Source organism: Talpa europaea (assembly GCF_964194135.1).
Source record: "Talpa europaea genome assembly, chromosome: 13".
NCBI lineage: Eukaryota > Metazoa > Chordata > Mammalia > Eulipotyphla > Talpidae > Talpa > Talpa europaea.
The window spans coordinates 40,670,361-40,698,097 of NC_140080.1; the positions used below are offsets into that span (position 1 = coordinate 40,670,361).

Consider the following 27,737-nt stretch of genomic DNA (forward strand, 5'->3'; position numbering starts at 1 on the left):
GTGTTCTCTTTATTAAATGGTACTGAGTTTATTACATATATATGTATATATGAATATGTGGAAGAAAATGAATCGTGATTCAACTTCATCTTGAATTGATATTCTGAAAAAAACAGTTCAAAGAGTCTTTTGGGAGGAAACATGTCTTCATGAAATTAGAATATACAAATATTGCTTAAGCTGGCCAAAAATAAAAGCACTAGCATAAATTAAAAATAAGATAAACCCCAAAACATTAAAATTAGGCATTACATTCAGTTCATTAAAATACACCACCATTATAAGAGTAAAAGGGAAACTTACTTAGGAGAAACTGTTTCCAATACATATGTACAACAAGTGGGTCATGTCAGAAATATATGAAGAATTCCTATGGATAAATGAGAAAAACACAACTCTTCCAAGAGAAAAACGTGAAAAATTTAAAATGATGGCATCAAAATAGCTAATAAATATGTGCATTTGCTCCATTACCTCTCCATTCAATTGTTATTAAAATGTCTGCTTTTTGATCTTATGTTATTATAAGTCCAGTCCTTAGACTTGGGTGAAGCTCAAAAGGAAAATATAATTTGGTTCTTTGAATCGCATTTACTTTCAAAGTATGTTCTTTATGTTTCTTTTGCATGGCATGCCATGCTCTTTGATATTAAGATCATAACCTGACCTGTCCTTACAGTTTCCCCATTTTAATTTTTTGCAGACAAGGAATTTTGATGTGGTTTTTTGTCTAAATGTAGAAGAAAATTCTATGTTCTGACTCACTCTCCAACCCTGCTTTGGTGATCTATTGCTGATTGGCAAATACTGCAAAAGTTACTGGTTTAAAGCAATAACAATTTGTTATTTACATCATTTACTGGGCTACTTCCTATGGGGTCAGCTGGAATGCTGGTAGGGCTGGAGGTTTCAAAACCGCCTCTCTCGCACAGCTTTTAGCGCGGCCTGGTAACCCGGCAACCAGTCTATCTGTTGTTTGGAGTATCAGGTCTCTTCTGCTCAGCTTCTCTGCCACAACTGACACTAATTCAATTTTAAATACTTTTGTGTCTGGAGAGACTGCCCTGAGTTGTGTGTACTTCACCCACATTGTACTTGAAAAATAGAAGTTTCTTTTAGTACATTTCTTCTCACCTGAATTTTGCTCACAACTAAAAGAAATACATGGCAGACAAAGCAGATTAAAAAATATTACCAGGAGTAAATAGGAATATTACATACTGACGAATGATCAATTATAGATGAATTCTCACCTAATCACAAAGCTGGATGTGTATTTACTCAACAACATTAAAATCTATTAACCAAAATTGATAGAACTATAAGAGAGAATGGAAAATTCACAAATTTAATTGGAGATGTTAACATTTCTCTCTTATTGATAGAAGTGGACAGAAAAATCATTAAGAATGTGGAGGAGGTGAACAACATAACCACATTGTCCCAAGGGAAATTTACAGAGCATTATATGAACAACAGCCGATTACGTATTTTTTTTTAAAATGCACATAAACATTCACCAAGATTGACATGTTGTGGGATATAAAACTAGCCTTAAGAAATTTAACATGCTAGAAACTACACAATGTATATCCTCCAAAGAGAAGTTAAACTCATTATTTGGAAACTAAGCAACATACTTCTGAATAACCCGTAAGTTAGTTAGGAAGACTCAAAAAACATTTAATGGAGTGACATCTGAAAACAATCTATCAAACCCCTGGGTTTAAACTTATACAGTGATGTATATCGATGATTTCTCAATAAAACTGCAGGAAAATATTTTGTGGGTTGTCTCTAAAGTAGTGCTTAGTAGTTAGAAGGAAAAAGACAAAAACTATGTGATTTCACTTAAAAGTGTTAAACTGAGAAGACAAACAGATGAACCAAAAAAATAAACTTTTGAACTATAAGACTAAGTAGTGGCTACCAGCAGGCAATGGGGGAGGGAGATGGGTGACTGGGGGCAAAAGAGACAAAGAATTGGGCTTTTAGTGGTGAACTTAAGGTCGTATGACTTTTTTGCTGACTTTTGATGATGCATGACAAAGACTTACATTATAATGCAATATTGCTTTAATTAAAAAAAACAAAAATGTAAGGCTTAGAGATTTATAGTAGTTATTGGCATAAATAAAGAAACATATGCAATCAGTAATCTAAGTTTCCATTTTAAGTAAGAGTAAACAGAAAAGTAAATAAACGTGTGTAAGAAAGGAAATACCCAAGATGAGAGCAGAAATTATTGAAATTGAAAAGAGAAAAAAAAAAACAGATAAAAATGAATGAATCCAAAAGCCATTTGTTTTAAAACAATCACCAAATAAAAAGGTAGGTGGACAAAACTGTTTTATCAGGTTTGGTATGTCAGTAGTGTTAATGTTCACAAAGTGGAGAAGTTTTACTCAGGACTCATGTCCAATGCATAGAGCCACAATAGGAATTTATTGTGAGGGGGTATCCACATCCACAATAAGGCAATCATACAGTTCAACTGGCAGCAAAACTGGTGGAAGGTAATGAACCTCTTGGCTTGAGAGACTGGCCATACAGACAGAGTGCACTGACCCTTTTGCAGAGCTTCTAGTATCTGTCCATCTGTGGGGAAAGAATGGCCACTTAGACATGGTACCTGCAGCTGGAGATTGACTCAGGACTATGGGGAAGGAGTTCATAAGCGCTTCAAATTGAGTGTCTTTATTTACATCACTTCGCAAAAGCATATTTTCAGGAGCCCCTGCTAATATTCATTTAAGTGGAAGCTCTCAGCCAGCCAGGTTTTTACCTGCCATTTGCATGTCTGTTTATCAAGTGTCTTCTTAAACAAGTGGTTGCTTTTTAAAAAAAAAAAAAAAAAAAAATTTAAAGATTTATTTATTTATTTATACAAGCACTGGGTACAGTCAGAAGCACAGGAGGGTGAGAGAATTCACCAGAGCCAGAGCAGGGAGCAGAACAGGCAGACTGACGAAGTACACTGCTGAGGGGAGCAGCGGGGGCGTGGCAGGAGAGGTCTGCGTGCCATGTGGGATGCTCGCTGGTGGCCGGGGATCGAAACAGCACTGCAGAGGCTGCGGGCAGCTTCATAGCCGCAGAGGCTACGGGCAGCTTCATAGGGAGGCCCAACAAGTTGTTGCTTTTTAATTGATAATTCTATTTTGATTACCCGAAACTTGGATCAGCCATGGATATTAGTATGTCAACACGTTAACATCTTAATCAAATAGGATCATTATAATGTCATATGCATATATAACGAAATTTTAAATAACCAGTATCAGGTAAGATAGAGGAAACATGCAGACATTTACTGGATAAAAGAATGTGATAAACCCATTCTATAGCGCTTAGATGAAATAGAACAAGTCATTGAAAGTCGCAGATTATCAGACTCATTCAGGAAGAAATGGATAATGTGAATCTGGTTAATAATCTTTTCAACAAGGAAGCTTTCACGCTCAGATAGATCAAAGATAAATTCTACTAAACATTAAAGACATAATACAAATCCACACACTCATATATAAAAGGACATCACTGAAGCCCACATCATGAAGTCTTTTGACTTTTTCTTTTGTGTATTTTACTCTCTTGAGCTGTAATCTCGTAAATTGTCAAGGTGGATCAAGCAATTTCCTTTTCACCAAATGAGGGTGAAGTTGCTTAGATCTTTCTACCAATCCTTAAGTGAAGATTTATTCCCTGGTTATTTCTAACAACAATGAAGTTTGTGTAATATAGGTGTTAGTGGCAACTGTATACCACAAAAATAAGGTGGGGAGCAGAAAGAGTTTGGGGAATAATCAGCAGGCTGACACATTAATAATTTATATTTTTAGAATCTTCATAAGGTAAAATAGTCAAATGCTTTATATGAGGAAAACTTGACTATATAGTTTCAATAAATAACCTTTAAACTGGTTACAATTTAAATATATGATATAATAATTTTTTTAAAGATTTATCTTTTATTATTTATACAAGAACCAGGGTACAGGCCAGATGCACTGGAGGGTGAGAGGATTCACCAGAGTCAGAGCGGGGAACAGAACAGGCAGACTGACGAAATACACTGCTGAGGGGAGCAGCGGGCGCGACAGGAGAGGTCGCCATGACATGTGGGACCCTTGCAGGCTGGCTGAGATTGAACCGGCGCTGCTGAGGCTGCGGACAGCTCCACAGCGTGGCGCTCAACTGCCTGCGCCACCAGGGGAGGCCCAATAATTTTTGACAAGAACACACAGAAACTGGAAATCTCAAATATTTCTGATGGGAGATAAAATTGATAAAAATTTGAAATCTGGCAAGCATTAAAGCTAAAATTAGCAAAATTAAATTAATATTTATTCTATGGATGATCAATCCCTCTCCGAGTATATATAGTACAACAGGGATACAAAAGATATATATGAGAAGGTTCATAGCAGCTTCATCCATAATTATCAGAAACTGGAAACAACCCAAATGTCTATCATCAAGAAAATGATAAAGGTGTTTTAGTATTTTCATGTAATTAAACAGTACCAAGTAATGGAAAATCCAACTATTGATACATATCATATGAGGGACTCTCCTGGAGATTAGCAGAAATCAGAGAGCCACAGAACAGTACATTTATATTTGCTTGAAGAAAAGGTAAATCAGTGGGAAAGAGAGCCATGCAGTATGTGAGTATATGTTTTTTTATTTTTAATATTTATTTATTTATTTATTTTTGTGGGACCCTCACCAGTGGCCGGGGATGAACCGGCACTGCAGAGGCTGTGGGCAGCCTCGCACCCCAGCGCTCAACCGCTGCGCAACCAGGGGAGGCCCATTACATGAGTATATATGAACACATGAGTGTTATTTGATATAAACATTTATCAAGTTGTACACTGAAGATTAGTGTCTGCAGATATTTTACCCTGTGAATGTTACCTCTAGTTAAAACGACAAAGATGCAAAAAGGGACTGGAACAACAGTATATTTAACCTACCATTGGTTTGGAGTATATTATTTCTTTATTAATTAATAATGAGACATTATCCTGTACGCTCTTGGCTTGCATTATTATTATAAATTACAATTCCCATAGTAAACCATGTTAAATAAATTATTGGCAAAGACAGTCCCAGCCTGAGATTAATTTGCAGCCCTAAACAAGTAACAAACCTACCATATGTGTTGCCTCTGTATGCACCACAACTAAAATAAATCTAACTTTTGTAATAAATTGATCCTGCACAGCACATAGTTTTTTAGCTTCTACTATTTCTTCTACTGGTTTTGAAGGATTCTGGCCTGTATTTATCAAGTAAGTCTATACCATTAAGTCTATATAGCATTTTAAATAATAATGAATAACTTCCATAAGGTGGATATATATTCATAATAGACCACGTGCTATACACCATAAAAGATAAAATGCTGTTTTGTTAGAAGTTGAGAGAGATTGATGCCTTTTTGGGCAACTATGGAAAGTATCTTAGAACAGACTTTATTTTAGCTTGGTCAGAAAAGTTAAGTCTGATTTAGGTAAGCAGAGGTAGCAACAATGAGTAAATGTACAGGTAAAGAAAAATGCAGGCTACTAGAATTCTAGTAGTTTGAGTCTCTGATATTTGAAAAAGAACCTGGGAAATGAAATTGAGACAGAAGGCTGTTAAAACACATAAGACCCTTGAATCCTAAAGTAATGCTCCTTAATCTTATAAAGCTTTGTTACCCCATGAGGAAGCACCCCTGGAGTTATTCTTTCCCTGGAGTAGCTTGCCAGGATCAGAGCGGACAGGCCTGGGAGGGAGTTTGTATAACAGAAATAATGGAATTGTTGAATTTGGAGCTAAGAATTCTTGCAGAGGCAAATCCAACAATGACTTGTTTGAGCAAAATCACCTGACCGGGGCAATACAGCGTCTTTGTGATTTTGAAAGATGTTGGCAAACTTTCCCCTCATGCTGTAGAGTATGTTAGCAAACATTTAAGAGGCTTCTTCTGATGGTTATAATTAAGCTTCAAAGGAAAGAGCCAAAGGCACCCATTTAGTTGGGCTGAAACTATTTCCTTTTTTTTCATTGTGACCAATGTGTAATTCATTCTAACTTGTTTCTGTCACATTTTCCAGAGGGTGAATAAGTGTTCCAATTTAGGGTGGTAGGGAAAGTAAGTATGCCAGCAAGAATGTTTTACTGTTGTTTGACTCAGAGCTAGCTCTTATTTCACTTTGGGCCACTGGACACCCTGTAAGCAGAACATCCCAGGCAATATTTCAGTCTGGCCTATTTTCAGCTTCCTTACCAGGTACCCACTGTTCTAGCCTTGTGAAGTATTTGCTGTTCATAAAGTCAGTAGCCTTCAGACATTCTTGTCCGTTCTCATGGATCTTAGCTTGGATTTACCTATACCTCCTCTTTGGCATCTCCTCCCCTCCATTTCTGGCCAGGAAAATTATTTGTCTTTCAAGGCTCACACTTGCGCAAGGATATGTTATTTTCTTATGAGACTATCTCTGTTGATACCATCTTAGTAATATTAATTGGATCACAATTATGCATTCATAATACTTTGAAGAAATTTATGTTTCAGGAAGTCATTACATTATATTTGAATATATAGATCTGCCTTTCTAAACTGATTTCCTTGTGTACTGTATTCAAGACATGTGCAAATTTCTACTAGAAAACCGAGCATACAAAGCCAAACAAAACAATAGAAACCATTAAAAATACTCAGTATTCAAAGACTGCATAAAAAGATAGGAGGCAGTTTAAATAAGACACCCAAAACATTGAGAAGTGGGCCTCCCTGGTGGAGCAAGGGGTTAAGTCGCAACCTATGAAGCTATTCGCAGCCACTGCAGCATGAGTTCAAGCCCCAGCCAGGGAGCTACCCACATGGTTCAGCAGACTTCTCTTGACTCACCCACTGCTCCCCTCAGCAGTGTATTTCAGTCAGTCTGCCTGTTCTGTTCCCCACTGTCTCTGGTGAATCCTCTCACCCCCACACCTCTGGCCTGTACCCAAGTTCTTGTATACATATATAAATAATAAAAAAAAAAACAGTGAGAGGTAAAAAATGTGAGTAACTATGAAAAGAGGTTGCATTTTTTCATTCAAAAATTATTTTATAACCACGGGCTAGGGCCTCCCTGGTGGCGCAGCGGTTGAGCGCTGGGTTGCGAAGCTGCCCGCAGCCTCTGCAGCGCGGGTTCGATCCCTGGCTGCTCCCCGGCCACCGGAGGAGGGTCCCACATGGCGCGCAGACCTCTCCTGCCGCCCGCTGCTCCCCTCAGCAGTGTACTTCGGTCCTTCTGCCTGCTCTGCTCCCCGCTCTGGCTCTGGTGAATTCTCTCACCCTCCCGCGCTTCTGACTGTACCCAGTGCATGTATAAACAAAACAAACAAACAAACAAATAAATAAATAAACATGCCTCTATAAAATTAAAAATAAATAAATAAATATAACCACGGGCTAGTCCAGAGAAATTGACAACTGATTTAAAGGAAAAAAAAGAAACCCTTCCCTTGTCTTCAAGCTCATCATAATCTCATATTGTAGAAACAAGAATTAATCAGTAAATAATGTAACATGGCAATTCAGTGTCAACCTCTGTGGAACATATTTAGAGAGGTCTGACTAGAGAGAGATAAATGATCACAGATACAGACATTAAATGGTATCTTGAACAATTTTACTGATAAATTCAATGAAATTTCTGAAGGGGGGATTCTATCTCAGGAATCAAAGATTTCTACATATTGGAGTGGTGACTAGCCAAAATTTAACAAGATGAAATGCCTTCTATGTAAGTAGAGAAAGAACCACGAAAGGAGAGTAACAGAGATCCATGATTTCATATTTAAAGAATGCTTCTACATCTTCATTTAAGTCACTTATGAATGTACTGACAGAGACAGTTCTATTCCTCATAGTTATGTTAATTCATCCATCAGCACATCTTTCTTCAGTTGTTCTAACAATTATAGTAGTATACTCAAGTATCTCTGTTCTTTTACAATGTCAACTTCACGGAGAGATGCAAGAAATATGATAATGTGAACATTTAGGAAATAACCCAGGGGTGACCAGTAGTCTACATGGATTCTTTAAAAGCAAGTCATGTTAAATGTGTTTCATATTTCATAAGAGTGAGAGCGTGGTCTCATGCCAGGAAAACATATGAATACTGATTTCAGTACAGTAAACTTGAAGATATGTTTGTGAAATAACTTTGAACCTCTATTGCTCAACACTTTTTCAATGATAATGATGATGATCAAGACATTTACTAGTGTAGGAGAGGAAAGGAAATTTCCCCTGCCCCTCTGGGTTCTTTTTGAATTGGTTGGGCAATCAAATTAACATCAGGCAGATTAACAGGAGAAAAGAACAAATTTAACTGCGTATTCACATGGATTTGGATTCTGAAGGTACTGAGTCAAATTGAGGGTACACATCCTGAGCTAAGAAAGGGGATGGGAGCATGAGGCTTAAAGGATAATGATGGGGTCTCATATCAGAAGAAGAGGGTAACTCATATAACAAAGGTCAGATACAAACTACTTAGATGTTCGCCCTGCCTCAGAGATTGGTTTCTCCCATAGGAAGTTTATTTCAAGGAAAAATCCTGATTCTGGTTTGGTAAACCCCCCAATTTTCATTCTTCTATATAGTTTAGGGAGTGGTTAAAATTTTTTGGTGAGCTGTGAGGGCTTGATTGACCTCATCTTAAAATAATCCATGTGCCAAAGTAACACATCTTATGGCGGCCTGTTCTCAACAGTTTGGGAAAGCCAAGCTTCACCAGATTTATAGCTGATTCAAACGTGGAAGGGAGTATTTTGTAATGACATATTCAAGCCTAAACAATTGTGAGACTGAGTATAAATGTTTAGCAAACACTAAAGGTGATTTTGAGCCAAGAAAGCAAAAAAAAAAAAATAAGTGTAAGACATAAAACCAACCTCCAAAGCTACCTTATTAGGAATTTTAAGACTCAAAAAGGTTATCACTTCTCACATCATACAGTCTGTAGAATGAAAGTCTATGCTTTCCACTCTCTTGTCTATCACAGAACCACTAAATATAGCAGTACCATGTTTCTTTCTTAGGAGAAATTAGGTCATATTTTGACTTTAGGGGAAGACTAAGAAAATGTTCTTTGAAAGTCACAATTATTTGAAAAGTTCACGATAAAACATTAATGACATTTGTACATAATTTAATGAACAGAGGTAATCAAATTTTATAGCTACAGTTTTTAACTTTAGAATTGAAAATTTCTTATTTTAATTGTTCTTCATGTCACAGTAATAGTAGAAAATACTAGACTTGCTAATTAAATACATTTCAATGTCAGTCATTTGGCAAACATTCTCTGAGTATCTATTAATCCTAAAAGGTTTGAAAATACTGTGATTTTTCTCAGTAAGGACTCACATTTTACTAAGCAGGCATGTCTCTCATTCTCCTTTCTCATTAATTCTCCTTATTCCTTCTTTTCTCCAAAGGTAGCATCTGGATCCAGAAGGAAGCTTCAGGACATTTGCAGAACAGTATTTCAGCTACTCTGACCTCTGGTGGGGCATTTCTTAAGGGTTGGTTCTAGACATTGACCTTGATCCCCCATGAATTGCTCCCAAGATCTCTGTGCTCCCTGTTCTCTCTCTACAGAACCCACCCCTTACTATCTATGGATGTGCCCATACCCTCTGAATTATATGATTATATGATTTCTCCCATCTAGCCTGTCTGTCTTGGGTCTATGTATTTCAGCTACTTTTCTGATCTTTCTTTCAGCGTGAGCAACCTTTGAGTTACTATTATATTGTGCTTAAATACCTGGCTATTCCCTTTGTTATTGTCATTTTGTTTCACCCACGGCAAGTCACGTGATGCAGCTATACTCTGCCAAGATGCCTGGAATTTTGAACTAAACCTGAACACTATGGAACCCCCTTTCTCATTCTCTTCCCAGTCACCTCCCTTCAGACCTATGAAAACTTTCTCCTCTTTCTTCTGTGATCCAATGGAAGTTCCAAGAAAAACAATTTTTACTTTGAACAAAGACTGATTGTTGCAAGTAAAATAATTCTTGATTTTAATCAAGACTAATTTAAGATTTTTTAAAAATTTATTTATTTATACATGCAAGGGGTACAATCAGAAGCGCGGGAGGGTGAGAGAATTCACCAGAGCCAGAGCAGGGAGCAGAACAGGCAGACTGATGAAACACACTGCTGAGGGGAGCAGCGGGTGGCAGGAGAGGTCTGTTGCACCATGTGGGACCCTCACTGGCGGCCGGGGATTGAACTGGCGCCACAGAGGCTGCGGGCAGCTTTGTAGCCCAGCGCTCAACCACCGTGCCACCAGGGGAGGCCCAAGACTAATTTTAAAGACTAGAATTCTTGATTTTAGTCTCCTTATGGCTAGCAACATTTTTAAAAAGTCATTTCATAATGTCAAGTAGAGTAGGGACTGGATTAATGTGATGGCAGTTGTATTTTGAAAAGGTGCCTCTAGCTCATGACTCTTGCTAAATAGTGAACGTGCTGAAGGGTTTGGAGATGAGGACACAAAATTTTGAAAAGTGTTTTTCAAAAGCTTAGATTTTACAATATATGAACAATATTCGAGAAAGGAAAATGTGTATTTCAACAAATATATGTAAAAATATACAAGCACAGGTATTTTTGTATCCGTGGACGCTGAACTAGGTGGTCTAAAATAATGATGCTGCACCTTAATGGGTAAAGTGATATGGAATCAGCAGCAAAATCTATAGAATTAAAATCGCCCTTGAAATGCTTTAAGTGGGTATTAAATAAAATGTAGATGAGTTTGTTCCTATTGCCCAGAGTAGTAATATTTGTGACTAAATATAACAATTTTATATAGTAAATTCTACTTAAAAATATAATCTTACAGTGCATACAGAATATGGAGGACACAGTCATTCTACCTAAGAATCATTCTATGAAAAATGCCTATGGACGAAAAACTTGAAGGCTGGGGAATAGGAGTAGGGAAGGAGAGAATGGAGGATAGAGGGCCTTCCTGGTGGTGCAGTGGGTTGAGCACTGCGCTCTGGAGCGGGCCACGGCCTATGCAGTGCGGGTTCGATTCCTAGCCAGCCAGGGAGATTCCCACATGGCGCAGCAGACCTCTCCTGTCGCGCCCACTGTTCCCCCTCAGCAGTGCTTTAGGTCCGTCTACCTGTTCTGCTCCCCACTCTGTCTCTGGTGAATCTTCTCACCCTCCCGAGTCTCCGGCCTGTAGCCCCACTATTGCATAAAAAAAAAAAGAAAAATTAAAAAAAAAGAAAAAAGAATGGAGGATGGAGAAAGAGTAGCATTTAGGCAAAGGGTGATTTTGACAGGAGCCAGGTATGAGAAGCAATTAGCATAAATGAAACTTCGGGGGAAAAGAAATTTAAACAGAAATTTTAGAAAGACTGCCAGGGATTTTATGATCCATAAAATTAGTAGGAACACCACCGCCTACCGCTGCTATGTTGTTTTCATTATCCATTAACGCTTTTGAACTATTTTCATTTGGGGATAGGAGGTTACAAATTCTGGTCACAGAAGAAGGAAGAAAAGGAAAAAAAAGCCTTGGGAGTGGAGTGGGGGAAGAGGGAGGATGGTGACAGCGGGACATCAGTGCAGCCTGCGAGAAGTTTTAAAGTTCCCAAGCACTACTTTTTGTTTTGTTTTGTTTTTAAGATTGATTTATTTATTTTTACAAGCACTGGATACAGTCAGAAGCACAGGAGGGTGAGAGAATTCACCAGAGCCAGAGCGGGGAGCAGAACAGGCAGACTGACGAAGTACACTGCTGAGGGGAGCAGCGGGCATGGCAGGAGAGGTCTGCGTGCCTTGTGGGACGCTCACCCGGCGGCCGGGGATCGAACCGGCACTGCAGAGGCTGCGGGCAGCTTCACAACTCAGTGCTCAACCATTGTGTCACCGGGGAGGCCCACCCAAGCACTACTTTTTATATTATCTCATCTACCAAGGCAAAAATAAAGATCATGATAAGTCACCACAATGGCATTCAATAAGTTGCCATTCAATAATTTATAGCTTTCCTTAAGCAATTTCCCAATTATTCTGTTTTTCTAAATATCCCCAGGCTCATCTTCTCAGAAGGCGTTTCAAAAAATTTAAATGTGAATTTTTAAGGTTGTTCTTTAGTGTCTTTGAAACTAAACCTCTACCCTATCTCCTTCTTCTGCAAAGTACACTGTTTCTGTAGCAGCAGTGTGTGTGTGCGTGCATGCTACGTCACACCCCCTTAGAATGGAAATACTCTTTAAACTCACCAAGCACCTTCTCTTTTATTCTCTTCCTTTTTTTCTCTCTTTTTAATCTGTGCTCCTCTTCCCCTCTTTCCTTACATTCAGAGAAGCAATGAAATTGATAGAGAAGCAATGAAAAGAACATGTTGTACATTATCATGCTTCATTTTTTAAATAGGAATATCTTAGTTGACTATTAAATCTAATAAAGTATATTCACCACTTTCAAAGACAGAAAATTCTTCCTGAGAAGAGTAAAGTTAAAATTCCCGAAAACATGTAGCTATCAAAAAGAAAACTCATGTTTTGAAATAAGGGAATGCCATCTGAAATACATATCGATTTTCCCTACTTTTAAAGGATACCAATTATTTATTTATTTATTATTTATTTATATATGTTTTAAAAAAGATTTTATTTATTTATACATGCACTGGGTACAGTCAGAAGCGCGGGAGGGTGAGAGAATTCACCAGAGCCAGAGCGGGGAGCAGAGCAGGCAGAAGGACCGAAGTACACTGCTGAGGGGAGCAGCGGGCGGCAGGAGAGGTCTGCGCGCCATGTGGGACCCTCCTCCGATGGCCGGGGAGCAGCCGGAGATCGAACGGGCGCTGCAGAGGCTTCGGGCAGCCTCGCAACCCAGCGCTCAACCGCTGCGCCATCGGGGAGGCCTCAGGATACCAATTATTTAGATGCTTAATATCTGAGAGATTTATACATACATTGCAGTAATCATCTGTGCTTAAGTTGGGTTCATTTTGCATATTTTCCCCCATACTTTTCTTCATGATATTTTAAGTAGTGGTTTATGCTTTGGGACACATTTTCTCATTATCACTGTACCACTGCTTTATGTATTTTTTTTTTTTTTTTGGTTCCACAAAGAAATCTATGGTATCCCACTATTTGCAATTAAATTGGCTATGACAATTACTAGGGTTCATGAAACTTACATAAGATTCATCTAAGTTACATGGAAAGTTACATGAAGTATATTGCAAGAAGTAAAACATAAAGAGCTTTATAATGACTACAATTTGTTTTCCAAAAGGGAAAATATTAAATATTCTTCAATTCCATAACTTTTAAAATCAATTTCTCTTTCGCAAGTGAAAAATACATGAACTCTTGGGCCTCCCTGGTGGTGCAGGTGGTTGAGCGTCACACTGTGAAGCTGTACGCAGCCTCCGCAGTGCGGGTTCGATCCTGGCTGGCCGGTGAGAATCCCACATGGCGAAGCAGACCTCTCCTGTCTCGCCTGCTGCTCCACTCAGCAGTGTATTTCGTCAGTCTGCCTGTTCTGTCTCTGTTCTGTCACCCCACTCTGTTTCTGGTGAATCCTCTCACCCTCCTGCACATCTAGCCTCATAACCCGGTTCTTGTATATAAATAAATAAATCTTAAAATAAATAAATCTTAAAAAAAAATACATGAACTCCTGTGTTCATTTTGACTCAAAAGTTAAAGTTCAATGGCATCTGACTACAAAAAGATTTTCTAAAGTGACAAGTCGATTCCTACACAGAGTGCTTTTCCTGGGGCAGTTCTGGTGATGATATAGAATACCTGTCTCCTGTAGGTACACCTTGGATGATGTGGACTCTGAATATCTAATTATGCCCAAGTTCTCATTCCCCTGTGGTTACTCATCTGGACCACAGACATGCAGGACCTGTCTGAAAGAGACATAGCCATTGAGTGGACTCACCAGTGAATCATCTCTTTAATGCAGTGAAACCTTAGAGGGAAGAGTAGGGAGGATGTATTGGTTGTTAGGAAAATGTAGGCTACTGGTGGGAAATGAGCAGTCTACTAATAAGATCTAAGGTGCGACTCACATAATTGTCCTAATTTTTAAGGTTGATGGGAAACGTGAAGCACTTCAAGTTGGTGACAAGTCCTAATAAATACCTAAAGTGTACAGGACTTCATATGGTCTTAGATGGTGATTTTATAAAGAAGGTGGAGATTCCAACTCCCTCAATCACGTCTATATATACGTCTGAGTATGTTTTAGAGCTCTGGGAGGTGTCCGGACAGAGAACCATAGCTGGACAAAGCAGCCTTGATCTGAGAGAGCTAACTGGCACTATGAAAATATCAGGTGTCTTTCTGCTGCTCTCTCTGGCTCTTTTCTGCTTTTTCTCAGGTGAGTTATTTTTCTTACCAAAAAATCCAATATTTATACGGAACTGGAACTGACAAGTATACTTGTCACCATTTTTCAAAATTCCAATAATTTCGCTATAAAAGACCATTTCTGAGAGAGGATCATAATGATAGTGATGATGAAACTGATAGTAATAATGACAGAGAACATTTTCATTGGTTGAGCAAATGCTCAAGTTCATCGAGGCATCTACTCATGACTTTTTATGAATTATCTCAGTACTCAACAAGGTGGTTCTATCCATATTCTAAAAGTAAAAAGGAAGAAAAACCTGTGACAAAAAGAAGCTATGACAATTGCCAAAGGACTGGCACTTTGTTATGTGGAATTTGGAACTTCAATCCAGGTGTTCTGCATGTCATAGATGATGCTTGAGCCATAGAACTAATCTGGAGCATGGTTCGTTTTTTTAAACATTAAGTTGACTGTCTGAAACAAAGGAAAACTTTCTGGTACTCACTATTCTTACAACAATTTGGACTTAATTAACTGACATTGTAACAAGGGGGTAAGAGGAAACTCAGAGAATCCTTCAGAAGTTATTGAACTTAGAGTGTAGAGACACATATGCCGCTGGTGAACCCGACAATTCTTCAAGCAGGGTAGTATCTCCAGCCACCTTAATGAGTGATAGTCAGATAGTCCATCCATTCAGGTTGTCCAAAGGACAACACTTATTACATGTATTATCACAGAACTGTGTGGATGGACTGGACCATGGTATCTCTTTCTTTTCCTTCCTTTCTTCCTTCCTTCCTCTCTCCCACCTTCCTTCCTCTCTCATTATTCTCTATGGTTTTGTAGTAAACAAAGTACAAGCTAGATTCTCTGTACCTAAGACCTGGGCCTATCTATTCCACTAACAGCCTGTGTCAATGAGAGAAATAGTTCAATTGTCAGATGTTTTCTCATTTGTAGAATTCTAGCAATGCGGCTGTGTCCTGGGTTCTTCCATGTCTGATATATCATTTCCTGTGACAAAAAGTGTTGAATGTTGCTACTATCAGAGATTCTATTATTAATGCCTAACAAGTAAAAACAATTTTTCAGTGAGACTGAGTAGATGGAGAAGTCATTGTTCTTTGGAAACTGGTTCAATTTTTATATTTATGTAAACAACTACATTTAGAAATATGGTAAAACAGGTAAAAGAGTCCTGTGATGTTATGGATTAAGTCTGACTATGAAAGCTAAATAACTTGAACAGGTGGTTCTGTTCATTGCTGAGATGCCATATAAATTGGATGTTATTAACATTTACCTGCAAAAATAGTCTGAGAAGTGAATTTATATCCTCTTACTATTTCTCTTTACAAAGATGAACTAATCTCTTAATTGGATCTGGTTGACTAAGATACTTAACTTACCAAAACATGGGCTTGCATTGACAGAGTGCTTAAAAGCTTTAATTTTGAGACCAAGAGAAATGAATTTCAGTTCTGCTATTCCCACTAGGTAACTGTGAGACCTTCCTGAGTTTCATTTATCTCTTTTATAAAATGGGGATATGACAGAACTGGCTCTATGTGGGTAGTTAAATGAAAAATGGATGGAAATTGCTTAACATAATGGATGGGACATAGTGAGGGTTCAACAAATGTTTATTAATACTGCCACTGCTAACACTGAATAATAAGACTACTAGATTAGGCTCAGGCATGGTGGATATTAATCCCACCATCTCAACATTTCCTACAGGAGACCTTGTGCCAGACCTTTGTTCTTCTGTTCAGAGATTTGTATAGTAGAAGAATGGAATCATAGACTTGTGCTGGTCATTAAAATCACTTGAAATGGTTACATTAATATAGATTCCCAGACCCTGTTGAGTCCATTGTAATGAAATTTTCAAGTGATTGTCCTAAGAATCTCTAGATTTTTTATAACCAGCACTACTGCAATAAGTTGGTAATTACTACAATTGATGACCATTCACTTCCTTTCGAATTTAAAAGCCTTGTTCTCTCATTTCCATAGGGAGAGAAGGCACTGGAGGTTTTTACAGCTGTCTTTCCATGATTGTCAACCAATGAGTGCCAGCCAGCATAGAAAATGATTGCTCTTATTCCGAATTCTTTCTGGCATTAATATGACCTGGGGATTATATGTGAGAGGTGTTACGGTCATTATGAGTTCCACAGAAATGGTTAGAGTGAAAGAATCTGCAGCTCATACCAGGATTGAACAAACAATTCATTATTATTTCTGTATTTCAAATCACTGAGATAATTAGCTACAACCTCAAATCACACAGAGTCATAAAGAGATGGAAGGAGGGAAGGAGAGACAGAGGGGGTAAAACAGACAGAGAGAGTCAGAGAGAAGACTATATTGATGGATTGTTTTTCTTTCAGAATTTGCAGAGATGTAGCGGGAGAAATGAGTCGCAGAAATACCGGATGGTCTCACTCATAGCAGGAATTTAGAAAACCTAAATAAGGGACCAGGAAAAAGACATTATAATAAAGTAAAAATCAAAATCAACAAGCAACTATAAACCAGAGACACACTATGGGGGTGGGGAGGAGAGGAGGGATTAGGGTCAAAACAAGGGGGGTGAGAATTGTACGGGGAATATAACCAAGATGAAAATGCATACATTGTGCAAAAATGAAAAATGATGTAAAAAATATATAATTTAAAAAAAAAGAGAGAGAACGAGTTTGTCCTTAGCACTCTGTATCTGAGCCAATATTTAACACTGACAAAGGAGGGTAGAAGAGCAATTTTGGGCTCAAAGAACAAAGAACTAAATTAATCTCTTTCCTGACTGCATGGAAAAAAGACTTCGAGGAGTGACTGCATGTCCTGAACCTTGGAATGTCAAAGTTGGAGGAAATTTTCCAGCCCAACTTTTGCAAAGTGAGACCAGAGACGATCAGTTATTCCCACAGTTCCTGAGTGACTGAGCCGAGACAGTAACATTAGTTTCCAGATTCTCCAAGCTATTTTCTGTCACCCCACCCAAACCCCAAGAAATAGCAGCCCATCAAGGTCCATCTCCTCACATCACTTTCCAAGTTTCTACTGCTCCCTAAAAGCGGGTAGGAAAAATAAAACAACTATGCTGTGACTTGTTGAGATGGCCAAGAACCAAGAGCAAGTATCATTCCAGATTTGGGCATTTCTTACCTTTGCAAATCTCACATTTTGCACCTTCAGAAATTACAGTGTTTGAATGTTGTGCTTTTTTGCAGGTGCCTTCGGTCAAGAAGGACAGGTTAGTGCATATGTCTATCTACTCTTCAGACCTGGGTGGTGCTTGGCTGGTGTTCCCTGGTCAAAGAGAGGTTTGTCCATGGGTAAAAGACCGATAACCATGAACATAATATCAGGTCTCAGTGGAAGAAACTTGTTTTCCACTACAATATCTCTCTGAGCATGCTCTTGGATTTTGTTCACGCAGAATGAACAGAAACAAAAACAGGATGAATCTGCACTAGCTCTCCAGCTCTATCGCACATTTCACAATGTGAACCTGGGCAAATAAACAGGTTTTCGGAGTTGCAATTTCCATAGCTACAGAAAAGCAATAATGTTACTCCTCTCGTAGACTTAGATTTAGATTACAGAAATTGTGTGGGAGCATTGGCAGATTATAAAAGGATTAGTTATTGATTGGTAATGAACAATTCTAAGGGAGTTAGGACAGAAGCTGTTATTTCTTTTTTAGAAGTAAGACAAGCAAGAGTAGATAAAACTTGCTTAATATTTCATAGCGAGCCTATGCAAACTGTGTCACTCAAAACTAATACAATCAGGAATAAAAACTGAAATGGCCACAAGTTATTTTCACTGTTAGACTGTTTCTTTTTCCCCAAACCAATCCACCAACATTTTCCCCCTTTTCTTGTTTTAGCCATCAAAAGACAGCACGCGTGGGTAGTATTTGTTTTGCCATTCCTGCTTCCATGTCCTGACTGAACATTTTTACTTGACTTGATATTGAACGTCTTTATTTGACCTTGGCACTAGTACTTAGTCTTGGTGTGGTCAAGAACCCTTGACATTAAAAGTTTCCAGAAACTACTGCCAACTGATTGGAGTTGGCAAAGAACATGAAAAATATCTCCCCATCCTAGTGTATCTGCTGAATACAATACATAAAACATACAACAGAAATTGGGACGCATCTTACAATAGACAACATCTTACAATTAACTTCCACTGTGTGCATGTGTGCATGGCTAGTTTATGTGTCTAGTGTGTGCACACATGTATGTTTATATTTGTATATATAATTGTACATCTTAACATTCACTCTTATGTTTAAAAACAGATGATAGCACAGTTTATATCAAATAGCAAAAAAAAAAAAAAAAGCAAGGAATGGATTTAGGCCATAGACCACATATTTCATTAGTTGGTAATATGATAAGAGCATTATCTAGGTCTAAAAGATATGGAATTTAATCCCAGTTTTCTCATTAACATGCAAGTTGCTTCTCTTCTTTGGACCTTAATTTTCTAGATTTTTGATGTTTCCTGGAATTTTAGTGTATTCTAAAGTTCATTTAAAATATACTAGCTACTGAGTCCATTCCTTTATATGGATCTGAGAGTTACTGTTTGCTTTAGGATCACCAGGGATGCTCACTAAATATGTAGAGACCCCAGACACCGTACTGGACTTACTGAATAATAATCACATTGGGAAAAGGGGGGGGTGGGCATGGGGAGAGGGTGTGTCTAGGGGGGTAAGGGTTTGAGTCTGTGTTCTAAGAAGTATCCAGTTTCCAATGCTGGAAAACACTAACTTTGGTATGAGTGCTCAAACATATTAGAAAGGCTATAGATGAATACTAATTTGGATACTTACTGGTTATGTGATTTCAGGAATGTCTCTTTCCTGCTTATACTGCCTTTGTTTCTATGTTTCTAAGATGCACTTTTGGAGTCAATGATCTCTAAAGTACCTTATGGTCATGGTCTTAGGTATCAGAATCCATAGGAACCAAGCTTATCTTGCCAAGACTGCTGTCTTTTTTTTTTTTTTAATCTCGTAAATACAAAGGGCAGAAAGGTGCCATTTTCCAGTGGCATTTGATTACCATTTCTCTTCTGCATGGCTGGAAGGAGAGTCGCAGAGCCAATTCCAGGCAGAAGAAAACTTTAAGGGCATGCCCCCTCAAGTCTTATCCATCAAGGAATAAGAAAGATTTTTCCCAACAGTCAAGTCTTTTTTTTCATGCCAAGAAGTTTCCCTATGAAGAAGCATCTTACGGGGGATTATAGTTAGCAGCCTAAATTATAGATTTGTAAAAATTTCACATTCTTTAAAAAAGATTATTCAAGTTAAACTAAAAACCTATCCCCGGACTTTTGGAATTCATGGTCCTGTAAATTTTTTTCCTGTAAATGAAAATGACTAATAGGCTGATGACTCTTTAATTTGCCAAGAAGGAAGATTAACTAACATAGTAATAACAATTTAAAAAATAAAATTACTATTTACTATTGCCAACTTTCATTAAAGAAATTGTAATAGAATACCAAAATGCTTGAAAGACATAATGCAAGAATAAAAAGAGTCATTTGAAATGAATAAATCTTGCTTTTAGAATCACTTACTATAGTTTCTTCATTTTTAAAAAAAATTCCTACCAGTCTATGTATTTGCGAACCGTATCCTTAGAGAGTTAGTCAAATGAATGTTCCAGATTAGAATTAACATAGCAAACATCTCAGAAACAATGAGAGGATTTCTGTTGCAATATTGTTTGGGACATAAAAGTTTGTGTTTGTACTATAAGATAAAGACAGGTACATTTTAGTAATGTTAGTAAAACAACACATGATAATAATTGAGGTTGGAATCTTTATTTTTCCTAACTAGGTTGAATTCAGCTTTTAATTAATATACTGACAAAATAGCTACAGTTTGGTGGTGTTAATCAACATGTATGGCTTAATCACAGATAGGAAGACTGAGAATTCAGGAAGAAGACCTACCTGACTCAGCGTACCAGTGATAGTAAAGCTGTACAGACAACATAGTAAAGCCTGACACCATGTTCAGTGAACCTCCATAGCTCCATGGTTCTGCACATCGTTGTGCACTGAATGTTATAGTGCTTTGTGCAGAATAACTTTCTAAGCAAATATACAATACTGGCGACTCTTGTCACTTCTTAAGCAAAGAAATATCATGATGAAAATAGTGGTTTGAAATGAAATAACTTGTCTCCACATATAGGAGGAATTTTGAAACTTGGAGGAAATAGCAGCAGAGAGCAGAGTTTATTGTGCTTGCTTAGGCAAGAAATGTTGAGAGTGGGTATATGGGTGTAGCTAGTAAATTTGAATTGATGAAGAGGACTTGAGATAAAAAGTATATGAAGGGTAACACTTGCAAGGGGAAAGAAAGGACAATATTTTAGGTAGGCAGAGGAATCTGAACAATTGTTCTCTTATGAAAAAGGAAAAATTGAAATGTAAAACTAGTTTGGAAGGAATGATAAAGAATTATATTTTGTACAAAAACGAGTGTTAGGAATCAAAATGTTGACCAAAGGTGTCCTGTGCATTTTTGACAATTAGAAATTATCATTTAAGATGGCCATGAAGACCCAAGAAAAACAGTCTATGATCATCTGGGGAAATATATGTTCTTAGAGAAAATCAAGTGTATCTTGAAAATCACTATAATGAATAATCAGGAGAAAACAGGAAAGATAATAAAAGGAAGAAATAGTTGAATACATCTGATAGAAGTCAGAAAAGAATTTAAGAAAGACTGGATTGATCAAAAGTAGCATTTATCTTTAAAAAAATCATAAAAGTTTTATAAGTAGCCAATCAGTGTATCCTGAAAGACATCAAATTTTAGAGCATATTTTGTAGAATGGAAAGGGTGTGCAAATAAGGGCTGAAGAAGTCAAGTCAAAGAAGTGTCAAGAAAAGTATTAATGACAAAAAAGGATCAGATTCAAACAATCAAACAAATAAGTAGTTTTCCTAGTGAAGGAAAGAGGAGAAAGAAAAAGAGAGGGAGAGGGAGAGAGAGAGAAAGAGTAAGAGAGAATGTGGAGATTATAAATTTTCTTGGCTTTTATTTTTGGAACTAAAATGCTAGACTAAAATAAGGATAATCCTGACTCTTTAATTGATTTAATGATCATTCAAGCTCATTTTCCAGCCAAGTTAAATGCTGTAGTCACCATTAACAAGATGACTGACCTAGGTATTAAAATTGCCACTGTATCCCAGATTTCAGAAGGTTCAGTTCTTTGAAGAGCCACAAGGGGTCAGGCTGACACTAAGCTTTTGCACCCAAATGCCTGCAAGCTGGGCTAAGGAAATAAATGGAGGTGCTTGTTAAATCCAATACCAATCTAAAAAAGTTTTAAAAACTCACTAAAATTAGGGTAAGAAATAATAGGTTCTGAAAGTTCTAGAAGTTGCAATGTAAGTGATACAATTTAAAATGCAAATGATACCATTTACATTGTTAGTGCTTATAACAGCAACCTTCCAGATTACACTTCACAGGGTTTTCCTAGGATTTATCATTACCACAATCCTTGAAGACAGGTATTGCCAGGCCCCCTTAAAGACAAAAAAATTTGAACTCAGAGCACTGAAGTGTTTGTGCAAGATAGTACAGCTAAAAAGTGGGAGAAGAAAAATTTAAACCCAGGTCAGTCTCACTCCATCTACAGGACAGTCCTTAAACATTACAGAGCGTTAGGGGCTTTCAAATAGATGTGAGGGATTTCATTTCTCTTTTGAGGTGTCCTAAATGCCTCGGACAGTAAACTTTAAAGGAGAAAAGCTAATTCTAACCGCCTTGATCTAGTCCTTCTTTAGCTTTTACTGAGAATTTAATTGTTTAGATTCTAATTATTAGGAGTCCAAAATAAAAATATATATATATATATATAAAGAGTATAGAAAACGTTGGCAAAGAAAAGGCTAATGGCTGGTCGTGGGTTTGGTGGAAGGTTGTGGTTTCTTTCTAGTCCCAGCTCTGATAAGCCCCTGCCTCGCTTTTTGCCTCGCGGAAGGTATGTCTGGCTGACAGGCAAAGGTATCCCTAATCCCCCACAAACTCTGGAGCTCTCAGAGAGTGTCCTTTTCTGTCCCCACTCACTGTGCTAAAATATCATGTTTTGAATGAAGAAGGGCCTCTAGATTAAGCAAGGAAGATGAAGGTGATGGATATTACCTCTCCAAGTCCATTAAAGAACTGAGGACTTTGGGCCTCCCCTGGTGGCACAGGCGGTTGAGCACAGCGCTGTGAAGCTGTCCTCAGCCTCTGCAGTGCGGGGGGTCCCACATGGCCCAGCAGACCACTCCTGTTGTGCCCGCTGCTCCCCTCAGTGGTGTATTTCGTCAGTCTGCCTGTTCTGTTCCCCACTCTATCTCTAGTGAATCCTCTCATTCTCTTGCAAATCTGGCCTATACCCCTGTTCTTGTATAAATAAATAAATCTTAAAAACAAAACAAAACAAAACTGAGGACTTAAGAGTGTCATTGAAGTGACTTCGCTGAATAAAGTCACTGCTGAATCGTGGCCTTTGAAACAATCTATTCCAATGGCACTTGGCATTTTGGATGAGCCTTTCAGAATGTGAGAAGAGCTGCACTAGGGCAGGCTATGCTACAATGCTAATTTTCTGCACTTCTTACTCAACTACATTCCACATGGACTTTCTATAACTCTTATGTAACTATATTTGGTCCTTATAACAGCCCTGGGAATAACACCTAACAACTGCTTTTTACAAATTTTTTAGTTAAGAAAAATGAAGCATGGAGTGCTTTGTCCAAATAATGCAATTAATTAATGGCATTAATTAATTAATCAATGGCATTAATTAATTAATTAATGGCAAATGTCAGAACAAATTCTGTAACATGAATCTTCAACCTACTTTAGAGATCATCCAAAACACCACAGTTGAAACTTATGAAATGTGTCTGTTGAAGTTTGTTCATGTGCCCTTTAATTGATTTGATTTCATTTATTGAAATCCTTTATTCTTCCTAGTCTCATTCTCAGGGGTCAATGAAAAGGAAATGTGGGTTTTGGGGAGGGAGGTGGGATCTAGAAATTCTCAAATTGAAAGCCTTCCCCAAGCGCCACTTCCATATCTGTTTCCTAAAGGAGAAAAGAGGCCATATCACAAGATCAAAGGGCTGGTTGCCCTGGAAAGGTGGCTTAAGGAGACGTCTCTTGCACGTAAGAGACTTTCTTTTTTTCTTCTTCTCTGACCTGACTATGGACATCCGTGTCTCTGGCTGAAATGCCCTTTCCTTAGCTTTCACACCATCTGTGCTTTTCCAGCTGGGCTTTTATCACACCTTGTGTTGAAATTATCTGTGTTCTTTCCTGCTTCCCTGATGCAGATGAGATGGTGAGCTTATTGAAATCGGGTTTATACCTGATTTCTCTCTTTATCACCAGCATCCAGCAAAATGTATTCCATTTTGGCTTCCCCACTCATTGGCTGTTTGTGGAATAAATGGAGATGTCAGCTGATGATTCTGAGGTTTATTGATCTTTCTTGACTCAAACACAATTGCAAATTGAACAATAATGACAGTACTGAGTGTAGCTTATAAGAAAAGAATGTCCTATGGTTTATAATCCCTGAAAGAGTTTCTAACTATTTTTCTACTTGGACACCTAAAGGAAAGATTACTATCCTTTAAATAGTAAGTGAGGATTGAGTTATCTTTAAGAGCAGTAAGGAAAAGTGAGCGAGTAGCCTTAAGTCTAGGCATCTTCAATCCAACCAAACTCTTAAGAATATCACTGGTAATTACCATACTGTCCAACTTCATTCAATATGGGTGCCAAATTTCAAGTAAAAGTGCATTTTATAGCCTCAGGTGCCTTAACTCTAACATATCGGATAATATTTTAAAACTCAATGGCATGGTTCTTGCTGACCATGTTCCCATGCAAACTTCAGAACTTTGTCAGTTTGCGATGGTTGGAGAACACCTACGTGTCCTGATTGTAAATGTGCTCAAGGACACGTAATGACAGGTGACCTTGATTTCTCTGGATAAAATGAGGACATGTTTCAGAGCAACTAGAGGAGATCATTGGAAATTCTGGATCAGTAATGAGAAGGTTATGTTTGCTCTCTGGCCTCAATGCTTCCTGGTTGTGCAATGTTAATAAACTACTTAATTTGCCCAAGGGTCAGTATTCACATCTGCACACTGGTCAGTATACTATTGCTCAATATATATCTCAGTGTTATTACAAGACTCAGACGAGTTAATTCAGATGAGCTTTTTTTGAGTGTTATGAAACAATTGATAAACGTCAGACAGTATTATTTCAATAAACATAGATGCGGTCAAATATTGCTCCTCCGTTCATGATTAAATGTGACTTCATTTCACACATCTTATATTTGAGGGAATTCAGTTCTACCTATTGTATATCACCTGCTCTCTGGAATAAAATGGCTCAAGTATACTTGACTTCCTTACATTAAATTGGAAAAGCATGTTAGAACTCCAGACTACTTTTGAGAGACCACTATAACTGAAGAGCTAGGTTAGAGACTTAGGTGCTACCATGCCTTCTATAAAGCCTATGATGATAATTTCCAAACTGGCACAGCATGTGTTTCTCACCAAGGCTGGATGTGACCTTAGACTCCTTCTAAACCAGAGACTGGCAGTCATTATTAAGCCATTACATTAGGCACAGAAGTTCAAATTCTACCAAAAGTCTTTGAGCGGAGTAAGTTAATAGAAAGATATTAGGATTTTGTTTTCAAGAGCTAGTAAACTGAGGCAGTAGTAATCATGGGAAAATTACCATGACATCAGATAATATCTGGGCATTCCTTATAAGGATAAGTCATATATTTATTAAAGGAATCAGAAAGGTATGTGTTAATATAGTTTAAAACCAACATGACCAATTTTGTGCTGGAGCAAAAATGTCACAGCCATAACACTTCCTTTCTGGATATTTGTAAGAAGTAAGCATTGTCTTGATATCATTAACCTACCCTGGATATAATCATCACAGAAATAGGATTCCTGTGTCTCAAAGAAAAAGTTTTAATTATGTTTACATTATTCTAGTTAAGCAAAGGAGAGCTATTTTTTATTTCAGGAAGCATTACATATATGTGTATGGTTAGACATATACATATATACATATATATGTATACATATATATGCACACCATCCATATCCATATACATATATATGCATATACATATGTATGAGTATATGTATGGGTATATTATATTACATATAATATATATATACATATATAATTTTAAGTCTGCTCTCTAAAACCGTTCTGCGAGACAGTCCTTTAACAATAAACTGATGTCAATGTCAATACACTTTTTTTGATAGGTCAACTGTGGTGAGTTCCGGGACCCAAAGATCTACTGCACTCGGGAATCTGACCCCCACTGTGGCTCTGATGGCCAGACATACGGCAATAAATGCGCCTTCTGTAAGGCAATGGTGTAAGTATCATACTCACCAAAGCTGTCCCTTGCAAACACAAGCCTATAAAATAAGACTGACACTTTCTTTCAGATATTCTAGGAAGTTCTACTCATACCCACACACAAAGACTAAAGAAGTAAACTTTAGGCAAATGGATTAAAATCAAATAGCTCAAAAGTAATTTATATAATAAATTACTTGAAAAACTAATCTTACTTTATTTTCTTATTAAATTTGACTCATCTTAGGGAGATGTCTTTAAAAATTATGTATCTTAAAATTTTAAAATTCATTTTCTTATTTTAAAATTTATTTCAAATCAATATTTTAATAATGTTCATCAATTAGTATTAACTTTGGAGATGAGGGAAATTTTTAGAGATGCAGTGAAGTTTGAAAACTCATCAAATCACAACTAAAAAACTCATGGAAAAATTTATCAATTAAAATATTATTTCATCCAAATTATTTTCACACATTTTATTTTATACTGAATTATATGCTGTTAGGGAACCAAATTTCATTTATTCCTCTCTTTTAGTCTAACGAACAGGGCTTCTAAACACAGAACAGAGGAAAGCATTATCCTTTATATTCAGATTATTCAAACTTTACAGGTAGATAGTAAATTAGAAAGCTTCTTTCAAGGACTAATATTTAATGAATTCTCACATACATAAGGACAGAACAGTCAATGTAGATTTAACCCACTTAATCAGTAGCTTCCTGATGCTTCAAGAAGTTTCCTGAACTTCTTGATCAGACATAGTTTATAATTTAAAACATTTTAAAAATTGTATGGGGAATATAACCAAAAATGAAAATGCATACATTGTGCAAAGATGAAAAAAGATGTAAGAATTATATAAAATAAAATATTTAAATAAAAAATAAAAAATAAATAAAAATCAATCAATTAATAATTTAGACTGATAGTTCTACAGGCAGGGAAACTATAACTCTTGTTTAACCCAGATAAAAGTTACTTTTCTTCCTTTCCACTGTCTGTTTTCCTGTACTAGAGTTTTATTGTATCTTCTGTTAATTGCTTAATTCTTTCAACATTGCTGTAAAATTCCTAAGTACAAGGATTACACAAATCTTTGTCAGTAATAATAGGGACATCATATGGAGTGAAATTAATAAATATTCACTCAAAATACAATATACATGCCTATATTACAGATAACAGAACTGATAATCAATACTAACCTTTTCCCAGGAAAGCAGTAGAGTAAGATGAAAATTGATTTAATGGACATATCGTAATGAGAAGGCCTGCATGTGTGGTCTGCTACAAAATACAATATATCTAGGTATTTAATTGAATAGTTCTATCTTCTACCATAACAAAACTGTGACATTATATTTTCCTTGCCATTATTTCTCTGATACTTTTACCTTTCCACATGTATATACACTTAATCTTAGAGAATGAAACCATTGAAACTGAAATAGCGGATGCATTTTGACGGATCGGATGCATTACTTTAAGATTCATGATTTCTGCAATTTGGCCAGATGTTATCCTTCAGTACATTGAATTAACCTTTATCAAATCATAGGTATGGATACCTGTAAAATCAAATAGTGACAGGGACTATGACATAGTTCAGCCTTTTTCCAAGCTCTGTGGTATTGCACTGAACATACATTTGTCTTTCTCTTATGTAGGAAAAGTGGTGGAAAGATCAACCTAAAACATCATGGAAAATGCTGAATTCCAGCCAGTGTTTTGTACTGACTTGCTGGCTCACTCATCCTCTTTTATCACCTCTGCTTTCATTCTTCTCAAGTGGATTCCTTAAATTTATGAAGACACATCTCTGCCTGGGTGTTGGGGAGTT

The 27,737-nt window shown here is 37.2% G+C and overlaps 1 protein-coding gene across 1 annotated transcript; it reads left to right on the forward strand.

Moving 5' to 3' along the window:
- Positions 1 to 14,372: 14,372 nt before the first annotated feature.
- On the forward strand, positions 14,373 to 27,610 carry SPINK6 (serine peptidase inhibitor Kazal type 6; the record flags this gene model as incomplete). The annotated part of the gene is made up of 4 exons (XM_084252242.1): positions 14,373 to 14,430; positions 17,649 to 17,671; positions 25,792 to 25,907; positions 27,565 to 27,610. The coding sequence occupies 4 exons, from the start codon at positions 14,373 to 14,375 to the stop codon at positions 27,608 to 27,610; spliced, it is 243 nt and encodes an 80-aa protein (XP_084108368.1).
- Positions 27,611 to 27,737: the final 127 nt, after the last annotated feature.